This window comes from Cygnus atratus, chromosome 8 (assembly GCF_013377495.2).
Source record: "Cygnus atratus isolate AKBS03 ecotype Queensland, Australia chromosome 8, CAtr_DNAZoo_HiC_assembly, whole genome shotgun sequence".
NCBI lineage: Eukaryota > Metazoa > Chordata > Aves > Anseriformes > Anatidae > Cygnus > Cygnus atratus.
This window is the reverse complement of record NC_066369.1, coordinates 30368954-30390787: the sequence shown is the minus strand read 5'-3', so window position 1 is coordinate 30390787 and position 21834 is coordinate 30368954. Positions and strand designations below refer to the sequence as shown.

The 21834-nt window shown below is 51.6% G+C and overlaps 1 protein-coding gene across 1 annotated transcript; it reads right to left on the bottom strand.

Moving 5' to 3' along the window:
- Positions 1 to 285: 285 nt before the first annotated feature.
- PGM1 (phosphoglucomutase 1) lies at positions 286 to 21834 on the bottom strand. Its single transcript, XM_035564417.2, has 11 exons — positions 21423 to 21834; positions 10347 to 10509; positions 9828 to 9974; positions 8550 to 8675; positions 8126 to 8316; positions 7542 to 7696; positions 6830 to 6945; positions 4048 to 4183; positions 2409 to 2592; positions 1919 to 2053; positions 286 to 987 (listed from the first exon to the last, which is right to left on the bottom strand). Exons 1-11 carry the CDS (start codon positions 21666 to 21668, stop codon positions 898 to 900), a joined length of 1689 nt encoding a protein of 562 aa, XP_035420310.1. The 5' UTR covers positions 21669 to 21834; the 3' UTR covers positions 286 to 897.

Genomic DNA, 21834 nt, shown 5'->3' with positions numbered 1-21834 from the left:
GTCCCAACCCTTCCAACCATCCCGTTGGAACACGGCTCGCTCGCAGGGGATGGCCTCCAGCTGAGGGGCAGGCAGCTGTGTTAGCATCCGACAGCTACGACTGTTTCCAAAGTGACCCCTCTGTGCCCTTGGATAAGATTCTGCACATTAATGCCTGCAAATCTGATTATTCCAAGAATCTCACCATGCACGTTCAACCAAACAAGAGCTCATCAAAACAGCCTTTTGCTCTTCAAGAGGGAGCCTGTCATGATGCAAGGAAATAAAAGAGCACTGAGCAGTACGTGTAGCCCACATCACTTTAATATCCTGCAATGTTTGCTATTGCTTATTTCTGTGGGGAGGGTTTGTTACATTTTTTTATACAGATAGCATGGCAAAGAGACCAATTTACATAACTGGTTTTTGAAAGGGGAAAAAAATCCACACGAGTAAAAAATACTCAGCCTTAATACACAGCTGTTGCTTATTTAGAGACATCAAATTTAAATACAATATATTAACAAGGGTAAAATGCACTTCTTTTCCAGGACAGTTTCCAAGATAGAACCAAAACCCCTGAATTATTGAAGAATTTAGTCGCTTTGTTATTTCTAGAGCCTTTTGTTTAAGCAAAGAAAAAAAAAGTGCATATGCTAAACCAAAAGGCTGTGCTAATGAGCACCATACACAGCTTGCCAGCAGCGCGGTGTGACGCAAGAAAGCAGCACAGCAACGTGCGCACAAATTGTTCACAGGGGCTGGTTTTTATTGTCTATCCGTAGCGGTTCAACACTGTACTTAAATACAGAGATAAAATTAATATTCCTTTTATAGTGACAGATTTGACAACACAGGGGTGACAGGCTGCCTTCCCTCACGCGGCGTGCTCTCCAGCGCGGTGCCAGGACCAAGCCTTTATGTTATGACAGTCGGGCCGGTGCGGCCGGTTCTTTCGTGAAGCTGTGAAAGTTTCAGTGCAATAGAAATGAGAGGTGCCAGCATGACCTGCAGAGAGGGGAGAGATGGCTCAGAACCGCGGAGCGGAGCAACGCATGCACCCCACACACGCTGTGCCCACCCTGCCTGTGGCTGGCGCCAGCCCCGCACACCCCGGCTCAGGCTCGGTCCCTGCCAGCAAAGGGCTGGTTTGGGTCCTCCGCGGGAGCTGTGGGACAGGCGGAGGAACAGCACGGTGAGGCAGGCACTGTTCGACATGCAGGCTTGGAGGGACAGCCTTCACGCAGCTCCAGAGTTGCTGCTCTCACCGTGTGATACTTCGAGCCCCCCCTTGCCCAAATGGCTCAAGCTGCTCGGTTTAGTTGCTGCCTCGCAGAACTTCCCCCCCCCCCCCTAAATCTTTGTGAAAAATGGCATAAGTTATGCAGAAAGAGTTCAAGGACTCTTTGCTGCAGAATATAAAATGCGGATTCTTTTCTTCCAGTACCTGCTAGAGAGCATTTTTAAATGATGCTGTAAAGAACATGCACCAAACTTAGTACAGAACGAGTCAGTGTCACCTTAAATGTGACTGCAGCATCCTCTCACCCGCATTTATTTGTTTTAAACAAGTATTTCCTGAATTCTGTATAGGAATGAGCTCATCTTATCCCTAGCAATGCAACATTTCACCTAAAAGGTCAGTTCAGGTCTGCAAGTGTCCTTCCACACCTGGAACCAGCCACAGATGTAACATAAACAAACAGAAAAACTAGTGTGCAACTCCAAAGGAAGCCGTGAGGGGTTCTGAATAAGTAATGCTTGTTCCACACAGAGCTTTTTTAAAAGCTGTTTGCACTGGGATTAAAGATACCAAAGCTCTTGCTTCCAAAACGCCCAGCGCCTCCACACTGCTTAGTGCTGCTCTGCTTAGGGCCAAGGTCTGTGTGCACGAGGAAGGCTGGGAGCCAGCGCTGCCGTGACTCAGAGCAACACCTACCTGGGGGTCTTCGTATATCTTCTGGGCGTCTTTCTCGTAGCTGTCTATGTACAGCCGCACGGTCGCCCCAGCGCTGCCGGTACCGCTCAGCCTGAAGATAATGCGGGAGCCATCGGAGAAGATGAGCCGCAAGCCCTGGTAGGAGAGAAGGAGAGGAGAAGAGCCTCTCAGCCACGCGCCTCTTGGGTACCCGAGGCGCTTCCCATGGCACCCAGCGTGGCCACGCCTGACCCGCGCCATCCCTGAGCTCCGTCCTCCTGGGGGAGCTGCAGAAGGCACCTCTGCTATTCACTCCTGGAGGAGCAAAAGCGTCCCTCCTGACCCGCTCTGCGCCTCATGCAGCAAGTTCCCTCATGCAGGCCAGGATCCCGCTGACAAACACAAGGGAGACGCTTTTCCAGGGGTCAAACGCAGTGCTTGGCTTCAAGGGAAGCGCAGATGCAATGGACAGAACTGAGGTCGTGTTCAGCCCAGGCGAGGCTGTGCCCACCTGGTTTCTGGAGACGCTTCCATCCACGGGATCGTTGTACTCGAAGTTGTCGGCTTTCTCAACCGTGTAGACTTTGTCACCAGACGACAACTGCTTCCCCACAAAGGAGCGGTCGAACATCATGGTCTCCAAATCCTTCATCATTTTATTAGCTGCATCTGCATCCACCTCCTCGTAGTCGTATCTACAACCAGTCACCAGAAAACAGAGATTAGGAAGGTCTGTAATGAGTTAGCAGTGCTTTGTGATGCCCTTGTTTAACAACGCTGCGGTCAGCCCCACGTTACGTTTTCTACTCTTAACAGAGAAAAGGAGGGGAAGGAAAGAGAGGAGGATCCGTGCAGCAGTTTATGACTCCAGCACAACGCTGTGGGACACACTACAACCTATCACATTTAGCATTAGGAGAGATGAAAGCTCAAACTGTGCTGTCTTGTGCTAGATACATTAAAGACAGAGGGCCAGACTCCACCAATGCTGACTGCAAAGCATTTATTCTAATTCCACCGACAGGATCTCGGCAGGTTCCTCACGATCACAGTTTTGCCGGAGCATCCTAGCTCGTGTCCCCACAGCAAAGCGAAGGAGTGATTGCAGCACACAATAACATACCGGTGCCAGCTTTGATCTAATGACTGGTGGTAAGAAAGGCAGCAGAGAGCAGCAGCTCCAGCATGTGCTGAAGCGCAACTCAGGACCCGAGACTTTGTACTCTGATTGCCAGTGTGATTTGTGTGGTTTTTATTTGCCCAGCCAGCTAGACGGAGCACGCACGGGCTTGCTAACTTGCCTACCGCTGCACTTTGCTTGCTGCGCAGACATACCTCTGGTGCTAAAAGACTGCCTTTTTATTCTAGGCTTTGGCATTTTTTCCACAGGTTTAAATGCCTTAGATGTATGCTGGCTTTGTGGTGCGAAGGAAAAAAAAAAAAAAGAAAAAAAGGAAAAAAATGAGAAGGCAAGTTCTTTCACTTGGCAATTTGAGACAAAATTTTCATGTAGGTCTTCTAAAGTGAAAGATTTCTGCCTAACGCTCTCCCTCCAGACAGTACCTCCCCTTCTGCTCACGTGCAGCTTAGCTCTTCCCCCTTCCCTTTTCCTCTCCCGTGTCTGCTGTAGCTTAAATTGGAGCAGTTTGGAACTGGACAGAAACCCAACCAGCTGCTATTTAGCCTAGGAGCTGGATGCCCATTCAGTGATGCAGAGCCATCACTGGAGACACTGCAAAGCAACTTGTAACTTGTAGCCTAAAGAAACGCGCTGCTCTAACAGCGAGAGAAAGCCTCCGCTAAGAGAAAAAAGCTACCCTGCAGACACAAAAAATGTACAGCCTCTACAGAGTTTGATACTGAGCAGCCTGTATTCAGAACAACAAATCCTACACTGGACACGATGAAAGGCTGAGGTGAATATCCAGCTTTAATCAGCCCGGATACGTTGCATACTGCAGGAAACCGGTCAGGGAGTTTGAAACTGCTGCAAGGGGACACAAAGAGCAAGTGCAACGAGATGGGAACAGCGCTGCGGCAGCCAATGCTGGCGCTGTCAGCACGTGGGGCTCTGCCCCCCTTGTGACGGCTCGCCCCTGGTCGGCCACAGGACAGAGGGACGTGGGAGGTGTCAGCAGTGCTTTCCCCACCTGGTGAAGAAGTTCCTGCCGTACTTCTGCCAGTGATCCTTCATGATGTCCTCCACGCTCTGCTTGCGGGTGGCCAGGATGGAGAGCCAGGCCAGGACAGCCCAGAGCCCGTCCTTCTCACGGATGTGGTCGGAGCCTGCAGAGAGCCGCAGCAGAAACACGTTTCCCACCTCCTGCCAGGAGAGAGCCCGCGCTCCGGCTCTACCTTGCCTCCTCTCCTCCACCAACCTGGCAGCTGCACAGCCTCACAAATGGAAGGCATTTCACGAGCTGGATCCCCGCTGCATTGTTAAAGCGGTTCAAGACATCACCTGCTTTCAGCCATGGCCCAAATCAAACATTCGGCCCCTTTTAACGCGCACACACACGCTCATTGTTCACAGATCCTTAATTCTGTTCCCAAGGAAGCAACAGGGAACGCACACTAAAAAGGTCATCAAAAAAAAAAAAAAAAAAAGGCAAACGCAAAGCTCAAGAAGGACTAACGGCAACCTCCTCGAGCAGCTGTCACGTACCGTCTGCCAATTCAGCACACCCTGCCCGGCACATACGCTGGCCAAGCACCAAGAAAAATGTCAGCCCTCGCTGAGGAAGCCAAACCCTAACGACTCCGAAATTATGCGGCACCGGAGGGCGCAGCCGCCTGTTGTGCTGCACCCGTCACTGGGGCCAGCAGGCAGCAGCACGAGGGGAGACGTCGTTCACACGGGGAAATCAGCTCAGACTGGCCCCAAAAACCTAAATCAAACACGGGATCAAAGAGCAGCCCAGAGCACGTCCAACCCAGCCCCCCTGTTCCTGGCCGGCGCGTTCGGTGCCGTGCCCCGCCGACACACAACTTCTCAGCTTCATCCTTTGGGCTTTGGAAAACCTCCAAGCGGGCATTACCAAAACCCCAAGGAGCCAGGGTACGGCTGTGAGCACGGCGAGCACGCGCCAGCCGCCCTTTTACCCTCCCAAGAATTGCCAGGGTGGGCGATCGCCCGGGGAGAAGGGCTGGGGCCACGCGGTGCTCGACACAAACGCCACCATTGTGGCCGCGGCGGTAAATCATCCTCACGGTCCCGCGCAGCCAGGCGAGCCGCGCGGAGGTGACGGGGAGGAATGCTACATAAACAAGGAGTCCCATGTGATGTATCAAACTTCCTGCTGGAATAAAATCCCCAAGAAGGCGAGCAGGAATTCTGTCATGTCGCATTACTCTAATTGCTGCCGGACTCCGGTCCCACCGGGGCGCAGTTTGTTTCACATTTTACCGGGTCTGTGTGGCTGCTCCTTCACCTCGCTCCCCTTCAGCGCCCACACTCCGTCAGACTCCAAACAACTCCTCATTAACTTGCTATCAACCAGCCTCCCTCGTCCCTTTTCCTTCTTTAAAAGGTCTTCACCAGATGGACAAACGCCCTCTGCGGTGCGGGGAGCCCAGCACGGGCTGCCCGGGCCCTTTCCCACTTTGTTCCTTGCAAAACTGCTCCGATCCCCAGCTGCTCTGATGTGATGCGGCACAGCCCAAACCCCAAACCTCCCTCCCAGCCCCTGCTGCAAAGGGTCCCCGTCACATTTATTTGTAAGGTAGAGTCACCTGTGGGATGTGAGAAGCTATGAGCTCATCACACGCGACAGAAACTGGAAACAGTTTTAGGGAGCTGCTCGCTAGAGACCTTCTCCTACCAGCAGCTCCACGAATCCTGTGCTGCTTGTTGTTTGCATTTACCAAAACGCTGGTGCCCTCTCAGCAGCCAAGGTCCATAAAGTAAACTTAATGCATGCTGGAAACAGTCAGGGCAAGACTCCAAGATCTTCCGGGCATTTTAGGATGTAAGGCCACTCTTGCTCTGTGAGACACGTAGGAGCAGGCTAAAACGTTTTGCTGAAATATGGGGCGGTGGGAGGAAAACGCAGAAGGCTTGAGCCTGAAATCGTTCAGCCTAGATTCCCCCAAGCCCCTGCACCTCACGTATCCTCCCGGCTGCCCTGTGGTCCTCAGACAGAGGACGAACAGGATCTCGAGGAGAACTCCGACCAGACAAACCACGGCCCTTGTGCAGGCGCCGGGTGCTGACCTCCCTCGTGCAGGGCAGGCCCCGTTTCCCCCCGTCGGGACGCCACCACCACGCGGTGGATGCCGTGGGATAACTCGGCCTCCCGGGAACGCCGCGCATTTTGATTGTGAGTGAAACCTGCTCACTTCAGCCTCCCTGCACGAGTAACTGCCGCGTGTCACGTGCGCACCCCTAGCAAATTCCTTAAGATGTTCGCTTTGTTTCTCAGTAACCTAATAACTTGCTTCAACTGTTCAAAGGCAAGTGTTAATTTAAACTTTATAAATCATACCTTGTTTTTAGAACAGGAAAATGAGGGCCCTATTAAGCTCAGAGATTTAATAGTGACCTGAAACCTCCCCTAATAAAACTGCATGCTCCAAACCATATTTCTTTCCAGAAATGAAAACATTTAGAAGGTTTTCCTGGCCACCAAGAGTTGAAAAATACATTTAACACTGCACTTAATCCCCATAGACTCAATGACCGGGCTAGTAAAGAGGCCCTTAAACTTCCTGCATATCGACGTATGCCTTCCTAACTAACTGAAAGAGAACTAGCTTTTGCCTGACAAAACTCTCAGCATTGTGTACGCTTCCACCAGGGATTCTTGAAAGCTTTTTTGTTTTATTTCAGAAGCGTTAACAGCTACCCACAAAAGAGAAATCCCAAGTTACCCAGCAAAAGAATTAAGAGGAGGAACAGCGCCTTCGTTACTGAGCTCAGGAACACCCACTTACCAGTACCGAAACTTTCCTCTCCACACAGAGACAGTTTGTTTGCATCCATCAAGTTTCCAAAGAACTTCCAGCCAGTCGGAGTTTCATACAAAGCAATCTTTGTAGCGTGGGCCACCCTTCGAAGGCAAGAAGGCTACGTCACACCACAGCTGGGCTCTTAGTGCACCCATGTGAAATAACTGCAATAGGAGCCCGGGTTGTTACCAGCATCTCTTTTGGGGTAACACTGCAGGCAGCTCACGCCTCTGCCTTTTTTTTTGTTTTGTTTTTTAGATGAAGAACTGCTCTTTGTGTAGCAATGCTCTATTTTATCCCGGTGTTACCTTTTGGGAGATGGTTGGGAAGCATAACTAAGGAATAAATACAAACACACAGCTCTTCTAAAGCGATGTGCAGTTGTAGATGTCAGAGCATTTAACAAAGAAAGTATCACTAACAGATTTAAATTTAAAAAAAGGGGGGGGGGGCATTTTTTGGGGCTTATCTGTAGAGAAGCAAGAGAGCAAAGAGCAGAACCCAACCCTGCCATGTTCCTTCCCAAAGAGGGAATTCATTAAATTTCCCTGCTCCTCTGGCAGGCAGCCCGCGGCAGCCCAGCAGCGCATCGCCCTTCGGGACGGCCACGCGCTCGCTCCCCACTGCGGGCGCGTGTCCGACCACAGGAAAGGGACAGTCCCTCCCCTCCGCCACCCTGCGCAGCGGCAGGTGCTACCTATCGAGAGCCCCGCTGGTGGGCATGCTCCGGGCGAAGCCGCGGACTCCGGTCTGCTGGAAGTAAGGGATGCTGAAAATATTGGCAGCGATGACGGCAACGGAGTCGGAGGGGTTCACGAAGAAGCCGTGCTTCCCGAGGATCATGTTGCGGTCCTGGTGAGGACAAGAGAGAAACAGCTCACGTCCCTGCTCTGTGCAAACAGGCTGCAATGCAAAGGCGTTCTACTTGGCAGGCGCAGGCTACGAACCCCGCGACACGGAGGGTTTTGACTGCACTGAACTAAATATGACGTTTGGAAACGGTCAAATAGCAACACCTCTACAGTATTTCAACCTTCCTGCTGATTTTTCATAACCTTTAAAGCTATTTAAAAACAGTTTGGGCTTCATTATTTACACAGCAGCCAACTACCGCCGTGGTGGTGAACTGCAGTGAGTGGTTCACGTCCACCTGCAGTTACAGCAGGGAGAGGAGGAAAAAAAAAAAAAAAGGTCTTTGCCTCTCTCCTCCTCTGCTGACGTCCTGTCCTGCACCACGACTGACTAGAGGGCAAAAAGATGAACAGAGAGCAGCCCATTTACCCCGTCTCCGTCAAAGGCAGCTCCGAAGTCGTACTCTCCCGTCTTCATGGTCTGCACCAGGTCAGCAGCGTAGGTCAAGTTGGGGTCGGGATGGTGGCCACCGAAGTCCTCCAGCGGGGTGCAGTTCACAGCAGAGTTCGCCGGGGCTCCGAGCTCCTCACACAGGATCTTCTTCACGTAAGGGCCCACAACTGTCAGGGCAGAACGTGGGAAGGACGCGAGTCAGGCACGGGATAAAGAAGGGCTCGCACCCCGAGGTGTTGGTGTGACAGCCCCGTGTAACAGGAAAACAGAACGGACGCCTGACTGACACCTATCCAGCAGTACAATAGGATTTTCTGCTCTCACACACAAGCAACAAAAAAGTGAGAGAGAGCTTTCCCTGGGCAGCAGGAGGCACCCGCAGACCCACGGCCTCCCGTACCTCCGTGCATTGCGTCTATGCGAATCTTGAGGTGGTTCTTCCCCGAAAGCAGCTCCTTCAGAGCGCTGAAGTCAAAGATGTTCCTCAGCATATTCGCGTAAGCTTCTACCGAGTCCACGATTTCCACTGGAAAAAGAAGAGGAGAGAGACTAACTCCGACAGTCTGAACTCGACGTAGAAAAGCAATTTTGCTCCACGTGGCACTGCGCTGACAGTCCTCCGTGCAAAGGGCCAGGGCTTGGCATAAAGCCTTTAAACACCCCACAGAATCATTTCATAAAGACAATGACAATGGTCCTATATTAAGAGCCGTTTAATTACAGGCTGCCACTGCTAATCGGATTAGAGACCAAACAGAGTGACAGAATCCTGAAGACAAACATTGTTCCCAGCTCTCTGCTGGTCACAGCCTCCATTCACAGCCCCAGCCCCCCGGACGTCCTTTGAGAGGCCTCTGTTCCACTCCGGTTATGTGGAGAGAGGGATTAGAGGGGAAAAACATACATAAACAGACTTCCGCCAACATGAGCACGAACTGTGCACCTTAGAGTCTGAAAAGGTTGCACCTCTGCAACTAATGGGCCATGTAAAAATAAAAAAAAAGCGAAGAAAAAACTATTTACACAAAAATCCCGGTACACAGAAATGGAGAACGAGAGAAATACGGATTTTTAGCATCTTTTGATTTAATTTTGTTTACAATGAGTGATCATCAGGAGGTGGTGAAAATCCTTGCAGTAACTTTTTTTAAAAGTCTGTTTTTTAAGATGTATTTTTATTTTCACTGCTAACTGACAGAAATCATGCGTGAAATGTCACGGCTTTCCAACTCTCAGACAGTTCTTTTATACGTGAAACTCTGGAAAAAGTCAGTTACAAAGATTCAACACTAACGCTGTAACATTTAATCCGGAAAATGAACTTTAACTGCAGATTTGTCTTTGTTTCCCACATGCGTGTTAATGGGAGCCTTACGGACCAAACAGTCTGATGTTAGTGAAGCTCAGTGGATCAGATTTACCTACTTCAGTGGAACCTTTTGTAGGACAGAAACAATAGTAGAATTAAAGTATCTAGACAAGGTGAGATGCAAGCAAAAAAATAAAAATAAAAATCCACAGCAACCAGGACAGACAATTTTGCTTGGATTATCCAGCAGCTGAGAAGGAGAGGTCAGAACGGCCGCATCTGTCCTTCCAAAAAACCGAGCGTCCTTTCGTAGCAGGTCTACACTAACTTCACCTGCAAAGAAACTTTCCAAGAAGAACAGTCATTTACCTGTAAATGGCTTAAATTTGTTCTCCAAATCAAACTGCTGTTTCCCAATGGTGCCCAGGTCCACCTGGAGATCCGGGCAGATCGCGTACTCTTCGATTTTCTTGCTAATTTGGAAAATTTTGTCCGTGACACCTTCAGGAGCAGGACCTACGAGATATAATGGGCGAGAGGGAAGAAGTTAAGCAAACAGACTGCAGAAGTGCCCTTCAGACGTACAGTAGACGACCTGAGATACCTCATTAGGAGAGGAATACTGGGAAGCAAGGGGAGCAGATCAATCGCTCTGGGCATGGACCTATGCAACCTGCTCCAGGTGGCCCTACTTGAGCAGGGGGGTTGGACCAGATCACCTCCAGAGGTCCCTTCTGACCTCGACCATGCTGTGGTTTGGTTTTCAGGGGAACCCAGTGCTCAGGCCGCTGAACCTCCGTGATGTCAAGACAGTTTAATCAGGTTCCTTGGTACCAATAAAGAACCGGCAAGTAGAAAGCAAGGAAATAAAAGAGAACTAAACCTTACCTCCATTGGCGGTATTGAATTTAATACCAAAGTCTCCGTTGGGCCCACCAGGGTTATGGCTGGCCGTCAGAATGATGCCGCCGATGGCCTTGATTTTCCTGATGATGCAGGACACCGCTGGAGTGGACAGAATGCCGTTCTGCCCTATGACCAAGCGGCCGATCTGAAAATTAAAGGGCAAAAGGAACGACTTAAGTCCCAAATGCTAAAAACAGCAAAAGCACCGGACCCCCAAACACTGGCGACAGGCAAAGCAAAGCCTCCCAAGGAGGCACCTTGATGGTAGGGGTGCTGAAGCAAACAGCGTGTTCCTGGGAGGCTGTGAAGCCCTCTGCTTCATAGTTTGAAGGTCAGCAGCCCACCCCGTTCTGCTGTGCCTTTTTTCCCTTTATGAACGTTGCAGCTCAACTGGAAATGGCAGCCTGCGCTGAAGAGCTGAGCTTTCCAGAGCCATCTAAACAAAACACCACAAAACAAAAAAACCAACACCCTTTGGCTACGGTCTTGAACTTTGCTTTCAAAAGACACAATGGGATTGAGAGAAGCCAAAGCAAGAGCAAAATAGATCATCATCGCTGCTCCCGTGGGACCAGATGCAAATTCTCTTCCTCGCAGCGGGTAACACACCTCCCTCCCATAAATCCGGTAATATCACCGAGATTAAATCCAGACCGATGTGCTAAGCAGTACAAGGTAATCAGGATCCAGTTCACGTAGTAAAACAGAAGATAAATATTCTCCTGGAAGAACATGCCCCTTACCACAGCCCCCAGATGAGGTGACAGAGCTTTAAAAACATACCAGACTACTCCCCACCAGCCAAGGAGATTAGACCCTGTATACGACTGAGGAAAGAGGAGGAATTTCATTCAAAGGCAGGACAAACCAGAGAACAAAAGCCAGCCTGCCTGGAGCGCAGGTTCCCGCGTGGTGCTAAGCCAGCGGCACGGGATGACGGCGGTTCCTGCCCCGCAGCACCACGGGCAGAGACCTGGAACAGCAACTTTTAAACCCAAAGTGAATGCAGCAAGGAGACTCGCTTCCATACAGGCTGCTCTCTGATTCGGGGCCCTCCTCGGCCGGCAGAGGTTTTCGGCTGTCATTTCCCAGCAGCCCGGTGCTGACTCCTTCGGGGTAACCACGGGAGAGGCTGCTCAGCCTAGCAGCGCGCTGAGCTGCTAGCACTCAGCATCTTTTTCAGTTTTCTGGAGTTTCTTATGAGCCAAAGCGAAGTAACGGTACAGAAACACCTTCCACAGGATGCTCCAGACAGCTCCGTTCACCCATTCCCAAGGCGATGTTGGGTTACGGCCCCGTCACGCAACCCAGAGCTTCCACCTGGAGTCACCAAAAGCCCCACTAAGACGCACGCAGAGAGTGAAGGACTCCTGCGGGACCCCTCCAGCAACACAGGCTGATGTTTTCAGTGCTTTCACATCAAACCCACGTTTTCCAGCTGAGGACGCTGGCGGGCACAGCTCCACTGCCCTCCTGTACAATCCGTGCATCACAACGCCCTGCACCGGTTACAGCCGCCGAGCACAGAGCTTCCTGTCCATGCAGGTAAGCAGACAAACAACCCCAAACCCCTTCCTTTAACCGATAACCAGCATTTAAAGCAGGCGATGTGAATCACCCTCCAGCAGCACAGCGAGCGTGCTTGGCGCCATTCGGAAATCCTGCTGATGCCGCGTTTGCGGAGGTGACAGCACCTGTCCCTGGCACATGCCGACAAAGACGCTTCTGCACATCCAAGACACGACAGGCATGCCCTCCTCGTGCCTTTTTATATTTTAACACATCCTTGGACTCAGCCCTTCGGCTCTACAGAGCGAGGTCAGCACAACGTCGATTAACGAAGTCACAGGTTTCAGCCAGACTAGGAAAAAACGGCCAATGAAAAATATCAAACCCAACGGTGGAACTAGATGTTAGCCAGACATCGGCCACGCCGCTGGAAAGAAACGCAGGAGAGAAGCCTCATCTGGTGAAGATCAGCTTAATCTCATCTTTACCATCAGGAAATCTGTCCTGGTGTCAAAAAGCCCGAGCAGCAGGCCTGGCTCTTACTTTGTGCGCATTCCCCAGCTCTCCTGCTCAGCCCGTACGCTGACTTAAGTGGAACACATTAATTTGCAATGCCAAAGGATTCTTTTTTTCCAGCCTGGAAAACGTGTTGGTTTAAGAAAATTCTCTCCTCTTATCTGCCTGCTCATTACAAATTACCCTGTTGTGATCAAACAAGCTTTTCTGCCAAGCAAATTCCTACGCCACGTCTCTTAGCGTAAAGTTTTGCTCTGCGTTAAGAGATCCAGGACAGACGGCAGTCTTCCCTTCTTAAAAAGGGAAAAGAAGCAAAGACACAACCCAAGAGGCTTGCAGCACTTGAACCACGCCGTGCCGCAAACAGACCGGTCTCCTGCTCTGCTTCCAGCCCAACCAGAGATCTCTGCGAGGGCTCCCCCTCATTTCTGCTCTCATCTCATTTCAGTTTTCGGAGGCTCCCCGAGTACTTACCGCGCAGCCACAGCCTGTACCTGCTGAGAAGCAGCAGAGCCTGCGTTTTGCCTTCTCAGAGCAAGGCTGAAGGAGCTTTTGCCAAGCTGCCACCGCAGGGAGAGCTGTGGCTCTGCCACCTACTCCTCTTCCTACCGTTATCAGGGTTTTACGACCTGATGGAGATACTACAAAGTCCACAAGTGCCAACAGCTTGAGGCATGTCAAACCACGAACTGGGAACGCACAGAAAACGTGGACTATTTATGTTCTTTGCTCCGTGTGTTTCCGCACGCTTCTATCCAACTGTACCACTTAAAAGCGAATAAACAGTAATTTCAGCATTACCAGTTGGATTTTCTGTTAAAAAGTTAACCGTTAGCAGTTAGTGACTCATAGTGACTGATTCGTTATGGTTTTCTGCATTTATCAGCTACGCAACCCGAGGAATTTAGTCATTTAACAGTTACCAACCCCGTTGGCTGCAGCCATTTGGACTATCAGTTCCACCGCAGACTTATTCAGGTACCTCCCGTCGCCTCCAACTACCATAGAAGCTCCTTGTCGATCTCTTAGATCTATGGAAAAAAATATACTCTGGATAAAATTCTGCATATAGTTCGTCTTGGATTCAAAATAAAAGGTCTTCTTCCGTAGTCCACTTGTTCCTGGCTTCTGGTCGTTGTAAGGAGCCGTTGGCATGGTCAACAGAGGCAGAGGAGCGTCTTCCATGGTCTTTTTTCATATAAGCGCATTTAAGAAGTAAATTGTGATGAAATACAAAGGAAAAACTATGTAATTTAAAAAATATATCAATCTTGACACCAGCAATGGCACACCTACTGGACAGAAGCTGAGTGAAGTTCTTGAGCACCCAAAAATAGCTCCTTGAACACCGAGCTGAACGTGGGTTCTGTAACTGAAGATGTTTCTTTGCACTTGCTGAGGAGGATCAATGTCACGGCGAACACGCAGCTCCACGCCGCTGTCCCAACGGGCAGGAAAAGGCAATTTTTGCCTCCTTCACCACCTTCTGCTCCCTGCAGGCACGGCTCCTCGCCGCTCTGTGCTACCACCCGTCCGTCCGCCCGGGTCTCCGTCAGCGCATGGGCAGCTCGGCGCCCCGCTCGGACACACCGATGCGCTGCCCCAGCATTTTTGCCAGCCCAGCAAATCTCTGCAGCCGCGGCAGGCCCCGGAGGAAAAGCCTCCAGCAGGCACGGCAGCACGCGGCCGGAGGTGTTTTGCGGAGTCCGGCGAGCTAAAGGTCACTCTTAAAATGGAAGGCAGCAGATCTGTTACCCACAGGTCGCTTACACGAGTCCCGCTGCGACAACCTGACTGCCCCACGGCTCCCTCCCAGATACGGGGACGCTGTCCACAGCGAAGAGTGGCTCAGCCTTTGCTTAGCTAGGGAAAACCCAGCACAGCTCAAAGCCGCTAAAACCACGGTTTCAACCGAATACCCCCGCAAGTCCTACCCTGGGCAGCACAGGTGCCAAAAGTTATTAAAAAATAAAAAAAAAACCTATCAAATACTTTAGAACACAGCATGATAAAGCTATCGGGTTTGGAACAACTTACACACAGAAGAGATCCAAATAATGCCAAGAAGCTTTTATGAGGCATCGTCTCCCTGAGCTTGGGGAAGGTAACTTCAAACACTGGACCGGAATCACGGTCTCCTCCAAACCCCTTTAATAACGCTCAACGTCCCCTGTCCGAGCTGCTGGCAGCGTTTTCTGGATATTACTGGAAAATTAGAGAGCGTACACTTCGTAATGACTCAGTTCATCCCATTATTAAAAAGGGGTAGGAGAAAGGAGTTGTGTACACAGCTGGATTGTGACAATTTACCAAGGCTTCCACAGGACCGTCTCCCAAGGTGCCGCCTCTGTCATTGCTCCAAAAATCAACAGATTTTTCCGAGGGGCAAAGAGACGCTGCTATGGCCATCTTTATTTTATACCAACGGCGAGAATGCCTGGGGTAGGCAGCCAGAAACAGTCAGTGTCCATTTCATACCTCCACGCTAGTCCAGCATCTGCTATTCCCTATCCTGCAGCTGCGACGCCCTAAATTTCCATGCAAAGGCACAGGTTTCCCTCTAGCGGCACAGAGGACAAAATCCAGCTCCCAAAACGAGCCTCCCACTGAGCAGCCTCCCCGGCAGGGAAAGGCCTACGCAAGCTCTGTCCCTTCTTCTTCTTCCCAGCTCCGTGGGAAGCCGTGGCACTCGGGGACACGAGGCCACCCCCCAGAGGAGGTGCCCACGCGCTGACCGGGTTGGGAACCGGGGTGCGTAATGAAGCGTGCACGTGCTGGCCATTCGTGATCTGGGAGGCATTGCCTGGACAGAAAGGAATGCAGCGGCTAACGGCTCCCTCCCCAAAACTGGTGCAGGATCAAATACACCCAGGGCACCCTTCAGACAGTCCACGTAACCTGTTCGTTATGTCTTCCTCTCCAGGTAAGCGGCGCCAACGCATAAATCGCCTTGCAGCTAGAAGCGTGTCCCTGCGATCTGGCCTACGCCTTCCTCGCCGTGGCTCAAGCCCTCCCGAGCTGTCAGCGAACAAATTGACCACAACCCTCTTCCCGACAACTTCTTGCACGGTAAAAAAAAAAATCCTTAACAAACAGAGTTGGAGCATCCTCTCTTTTCTACAAGGAACAACCCCAATCTCCTTAACTTTCCCTCGTGGCCACACTGCCTAGGTGCCTCACTCCCCACGTTCCCCCTCCGAACGGCCAGCCTGCCCCAGGCAGGGCTGTTTGCTCACGTCGGTCCCCGTTTGCAGTCCTGCACTTCAGACACGCAAGAGCAGAGTCGAAGCCATGAACTGCTGTCCTTTTATCATTAACCGAAGTCAAACAAGGCTATTTTGAGAGCCCTTAAACTTCAGTCAAACCTTGTAGAGCACGCAGCCCCTCCCTCGGCTCGAGATTGCTGGCCCCTGCCCCATCCCCTCTCCCCGCAGGAGCTGCAGCTCGGCCACCTCTCCTCATCCCACCCCATCCTACACTGTGACATTCAAAATAGTCGGGGGAGAACACTCCACAGAATCCAAGCCAGGTATTTTGCAATTGTTTCACAGCCTTCCTTTAAAGCACGAAGCACGTTTCCCCAACTCCTGCCCACAGCAAACCTGTGCCCTGCTGCTTGTGCAATCCCGCCGGAGGGGCCGGCAGCCCCGATGGCCCCGCGGCTGCCACAGCCACGCACCTTCTGCCTGATTACAGCCTGCTGCCGGCGTGACGTTCGGCACTGCCGAGATAAATGGAGGCAAAGTAAAATAAACCAACCACGAGCCCGTCGGTTACGCAACCGCAGGAGCTCTGCTTGCAAGATTCTTTGTTTCCGTAAGAATTAATTAAAATGTAGTTTTCTGAGGCTGAAAGGGAGAGGGGCAGAGTGTCTGGCACCATCCGGACAGCCTGAGTGGGCACACAGGCACCCACGTACGTGCCGCTCACTGCAGAACTGAGACGTGCTGCTCTGTGCCGACCGTGCACCCCGGTGAGGATCAGGGGAGAAGCCAGGTGGGGGCAGAAAGCAGATTCCTGACACCCTGGGAAACAAGCTCTGCAGGGCTAGGGGTGAAGCCACCATCTGCAGGGCTGCTGCGGACCCCACGAAGGGCTCCAGGTTTGTCACGCTGGCAGGGGCTCGTCCCCCCCCTTTGCCAGAAGAGGAGCACACAGCCACAGCCACGACTGCGAGGGTTTCTGTCCAAAGGTCAGCTCTGCAGCGCACACCCAAGCCTGCCCGTGACCGCGGGCTGCCCTGGCGTTTGCTGCCCTGCCTGGCACAGGGGCACGGGAGAGGGATTTCAGCCCGTTTACCTCCAGCAGGCCCACTCCAGCTGGGGATCCTGGCCCCAGCCCGCCGGGAGATCGCCCCTGCCCCTGGATCCTGACGCGGGGGCTGCGCGTGGAACAGCGCGGATGGAAGGGGAGAGAGGGAGACGCACGCGGAGCTTTTCTCACAAACTTACAACGTGCTGGCAAAGCTTCACCTGCAGGCAAGGAGCAGGTAAAGCACAGGGGTAGGGAAGGGCTGGGAGTGCTGTGGAAAGCTCACCCAGCCCCTGCCCTGGGCAGGACCAGCTCTACCCAAACCCTTTTTCTAGACGTTTTCCCAGGCAGACATTTAATGACCACCCCCAGGCAAGGCACTCTTTCCATTAGTATTAAGCTTCCAAAAACGCCTTCTAATGTCTAGCCTAAGCCTCTCCTGCCGCAATTTTAATTCTTGCCCGGTCCCCAGCTGACCAGAGAGCGATTTGTTACCTTCTCCTCTGCAGCATCACTGCAGACAGCAAGCGTTTTTCCCAGCTCTGGGCTAAGCTGAGTCTCCCTGTGCTTTCTGGCTGGCCACACGTGCCCGACCTCGGGATCTCTCTGCTGCTGCCTGCTGGAGTCTCCCCCAAGCACCCCACGTCCTCCCCAGGGGCGTACCCACACCAGGCACCATGCTCCCGGTGAGACTATTTCCAGTTTTATTTCCATTTTTTTTTTTTTTTGAGTTCATCATTTGAAGCATTAATCACTATTGGTTAGCTCCGAGATGGGAGGGCAAGGAGCCACCGCAATGCTTTCCTGGAGCTGGTCTTGCACCAGCTCAGCCTGGCTGTAAGGCCTGCAGGCAGCGCCTGCTGAGCTCAGCTCACCTAACCCAGACTTCGGTGTGACAAAGAGAAGGCGTCAGGCCCTGCGCGGCTGCCTCCCAGCGCAGCCAGAGCTGAGGCGTCTGCTTAGAGTCACTGCTCCAGGAGATTACGGTTAAGCCCCTGTTAGCGTGGATTTCAACACTCCGGCTGCTGGATTTGCAAAGATTAACTGCAAAGCACCCTGGTTCTCCCCTTCAGCCGGGGTTTCAGTGCTGTAGAGGATAAAATTCCAAAAAGCCACCGAACCTGGACAACCTCACCACTGCCTTAATAACCTTCGACTGTGAACTGATATAAACCAATGAATCTGAGAGGCAAAAAGAAGGTAAACCAGTGTAAAAGCAGTCTCCAAGCTGTAGGGAGCTGCTGCACGTACGGTTGTCTTCTAAACCCCACCATAATCTGGAGCCAGGACATACCTGCACGGTAACGCCGACTGCACACTCGAGCTCTATCTCCTTACTTCAGATACCAGACCTCACTTTCCTCTTCTGCTTCTGAGAAAAACAGCAATGTAACAGAGACCAGAAACTGAGATTTCTTATCGGCCCGTAGGATCTAGCATCACTGCATACAGGACTGGTTCATGGGGTTTGCTTTTTTGGAACACATTTCTTCACCATCACTTGAATTTGATGTTTTAGTACCAGGAGCTTTTACTAAATGGGAAGATTTGAGCCTGAGGACTGACAGAGCCTGTTTTTTAGGGTAACGTCGCTGGCTGCTAAGTGGATGAAGGGCTGTAAAGCAACAGGACTGAGGCTGACCTCGCAGTCTTGCGCAGAATCAGGAACAGCACAAAATTAAAATGCAGCAGAGCTACCAAAGTAAGCTACAACAGAGCCCTGGCAAATAACGAGCTGCTGAGCAATGCAACAGAATTTAAACACTTGGTTTCCCTGGGATAATTGGGTGGGGAAAAGCTTAATAGCAGCCAAGCCAGGAAACCAAACTTTCTGGGGCAGAGAGCAGTATTTCTAACAGAAGTACCGTTTTGTCCTGCAGCAGTAAAACAAAACCAGGCTAGCATTTAACATGCAAAGCAGCGCCTGGCAGTCAAAACACCTTCAAGCAAATTGCTTTAATGCAGATACCTTGCAGCACTTTGAAATCTCTTTATTTGAGAAGGAACCAAGGGCACGGTAAATTTGTTGAATAGCAGGTGACAACGTTAGCGCATCAGCCTGATCCTAGGTACGTGATCAGATCTAGGTATATAACCTCAGTTCTGTAATTTGTGCCTGCTTCTGACTTAAAGCTATTGCACAGCCACAATTCTACTCCAACAGGTGACGACTGGAGCTTTTACACCTTATTCGTTAATTAAGGAGTCAGACTTGCTAACTATGTGGGGAAAAAAAAAATAAAGGATGCTTGGCACAACAGACCAAAACAAAGCAGGAAGGCTACGCCGGCTGCCAGCTGAGAATGGCGAAACCAACAACGACTATTTCAGTTTACTTTTATACAGGCAAACTTGTAAATAAGGTAAACACTTGTTAATCACGGAACTACAAATTGAGGTGTTGCTATTCAAATACCAGTATTTAGGTATATATTAACCATTCCAGATACAGACAAAACTAAAACTCACTTTAGCATCCTCACTTTTTACTCTGTAAAACTAACAATCATGAACCGCACTCCTGTTTCTCCTGTGGCTTTGAGAGGACCGCTCAGCCAGATCTTAAAGGCCGAGGATTTTAAAGTAGTGACCCCTTCACCTCTTACTCCCTAGGACCAGAAATACGGCTCTCCAGCCCTGCTTTGGCACAGGAGGTGGGCTGGCTGCTGTTAGACGGGTGAATGCATCCTAGTACGACATACCTTGGTGATCAAAACAAGCAGAAAGGCTATGTTAGAGAGGCCTGTAGCCCAAACTTGGCTTTATTATATCTTTACTCCCTACTACTTGTTTTTCCGTTTTACCACGTTCTCAGTATCCAATGGACCTATACAGTGGATCCCCTTTAATGCACTGTAATAATCACTTCCCTACAGACAAAACAGCACTCGTGCTTCAGGTGTCCAGTTTTCCTCTATATTATTTAGTATTCCTCACCATGAGATTACGGAGCCTTCCTCTGAGACCTGGCTGCTGGAATCAGGAGACCCCCGCAGGCCCCAGCACTCAGGCCAAAACAGTTTCCAGGAACCCGCTGCCACGTGTTTGCAGCACGCTTTCTTACACATTAACCAAAGGAGGTCACCCTTCTCTTTGAAGGGTGGGTGACCTCCAGTTACTTCACATCCATTATGAAGAAACAGGATTTTCATAGCTACCACAGTGCAGTTGAGTAAGAGCCTACCAGAGAACTAGCACTTGCGATTACAGAGAAAAAAACATGAAGCAAGCATCCCCTAACCACTCCAAAACACAAAAGCAAATGCATAGAAATTCATTAAAAACAAGCATTACGCATTGAATAAGGAAACTTTCTATCTTCAGTTACCTCATTTCTTGGGACCTGAAGGTTTTGCCACCCTCGAGTATTGCATTGCCAAACTTTGTTTAGGCCCATGCAATTCAAACTTAGCCAGCAATTGTCACAGAATCACAGGATTGTATCAAGCTTTCAATATCCCTGCACTCTGCAGAGCACTTCACTGTGCCTCCTTCTGGTTCCTTATTCAGATTTATATCTGCTCTTCAGTTATTAAAGGATTTGGGGGATAGTTTTCTCATTTCTTTAATGAACCTTTGAGGTCTTTCTCCCCCTCTTTTTTTAAAATAGGATATTGAAATCTATGATTTTGCAGCACTTCTGACCTGCCAGTCCTCCTCATATTTTGGAGGGTGGCTGGGGAGGGGGGAGTTTATTTCATGGCTTCCTACAGCAGTCCAGAAAGCCCACGCCACTGCCTCTATTCTGCTGCAACAAGGGCATAAAGAACCTGCAAGCAGATGAAGCAGATGACTGGCAGTGCTGTCGTATCACTTAATTTTTGCTTGAAGAAGTCTAACATTTTGTCTCAGGCCACGGCCGTTTCCTTGCTTTATAAATTAAAGATTCAGAATGAAAAGCTTTTAAAGTAAAACTTCCCACTTCGTATAGCAGTGTCTTGCCTCTTAACCCACTTATTCACCCACCTGCTTTCTCCTCCTGTTTCCTCTTGCCTTTCCAGAACATTTCTCTTTCTTTAGAACCAATTCTGCCCTAGCGCTTGGAAGCAACTTGGACAAAACACCGCAGGGCAAATGCCCGCTGGTGAGCGGACCCCTGGGCGCTGCACAGCCACGAGCACAGGACTCAAGCCCCTCCTGAGGGGTCCCCAGCTCAACCACAGCCTTCGACCCCTTGCTTGCTGTGGGGCCGAGGCGAGGTGCAGGAGGGGAGCTCCTCAGGCCCTGGCGGGCCGCCATGTCCCACGGCACCCGCACCAACCGGGGCTGAAGCACCACGTCCCCCAGCCTGCTCGGTCACTGGGACCCAAGGTGCTGTCAGCGCACATTTCAGCCCCAACTCTCCTCAGAGCTGATAAATAAACCAGTGCCGGCCGCTTTTCTGCCAGGGAAGGCTGCATCGACCGTGTGTGCTGGTGCTGTCAGGGGGCGCGGGCTGACGGCTGGGCACCCACCCCGGGGCACAGAAGGCACATTTCTGCACGGCTTCAAAAGACACTCATCCACTTCCTTATTCCGTAAGAAAGCGGCGAGCTCAAATTTTTGCCCCCAGGTGGCCTAGCCACACTTTTGCCCCCTTAGTTTTTTTACAGGCACCGAGGCACCCGATTTCTGCAGGCGCGGCAGGCCTCCCCCCAGCGCCTGACGCTGCCCCCCAGCATCCTCAGCTCCGCTTTTCTGGAGGAGGCCGGATGGCAGAGGAAGCCTCCCTCCTCCTCCTCCTCCTCCTCCTCCGCCTCCTCCTCCTCCTCCTCCTCCTCCTCGGCCCCGGGCCGCACGTACCCCGTTGGCGGCGGCGATGCGGACGATGAGCCGGATGGCGTCCCGCATGTAGTAGCGGCCGTCCCCCCCCACCACCAGCGTGGCCTCCTGGCGCTCGGCCGGCGGCAGGGTGGCCAGCACGCTCTGGATGAAGTTCTCAGCGTAGTGGGCATTGCTCTGGAAGACGGAGACCCGCTTGCGGAGCCCGCTGGTGCCGGGCTTCTGGTCGCCGTACGCCTTGGTCTTCACCGTCACGATGCGCACCATGGCCGGCCGCCGCTGGCAGTTCCGGGCCGGCCGCGGGGGGAGCGGGCTGGGCTCGGCACGGCTCGGCTCGGCACGGCCCCGCTCCACGCCCCTTAAAGGCGCAGCCGGGCTGGGCTGGCACCCTTCGGCCCCTTTCGGCTTCCTTCAGCACGGGTCGGCCCCGGGC

Excerpts from the sequence above, each read along its gene's own strand:
- PGM1 (XM_035564417.2), bottom strand. The coding sequence starts at position 21,668 with ATGGTGCGCATCGTGACGGTGAAGACCAAGGCGTACGGCGACCAGAAG. Across the intron at positions 2,054-2,408 it reads GAAGCGTCTCCAGAAACCAG|GGCTTGCGGCTCATCTTCTC; the intron begins GTGGGCACAGCC and ends CTCTCCTACCAG. Across the intron at positions 988-1,918 it reads AGATATACGAAGACCCCCAG|GTCATGCTGGCACCTCTCAT; the intron begins GTAGGTGTTGCT and ends CCCTCTCTGCAG.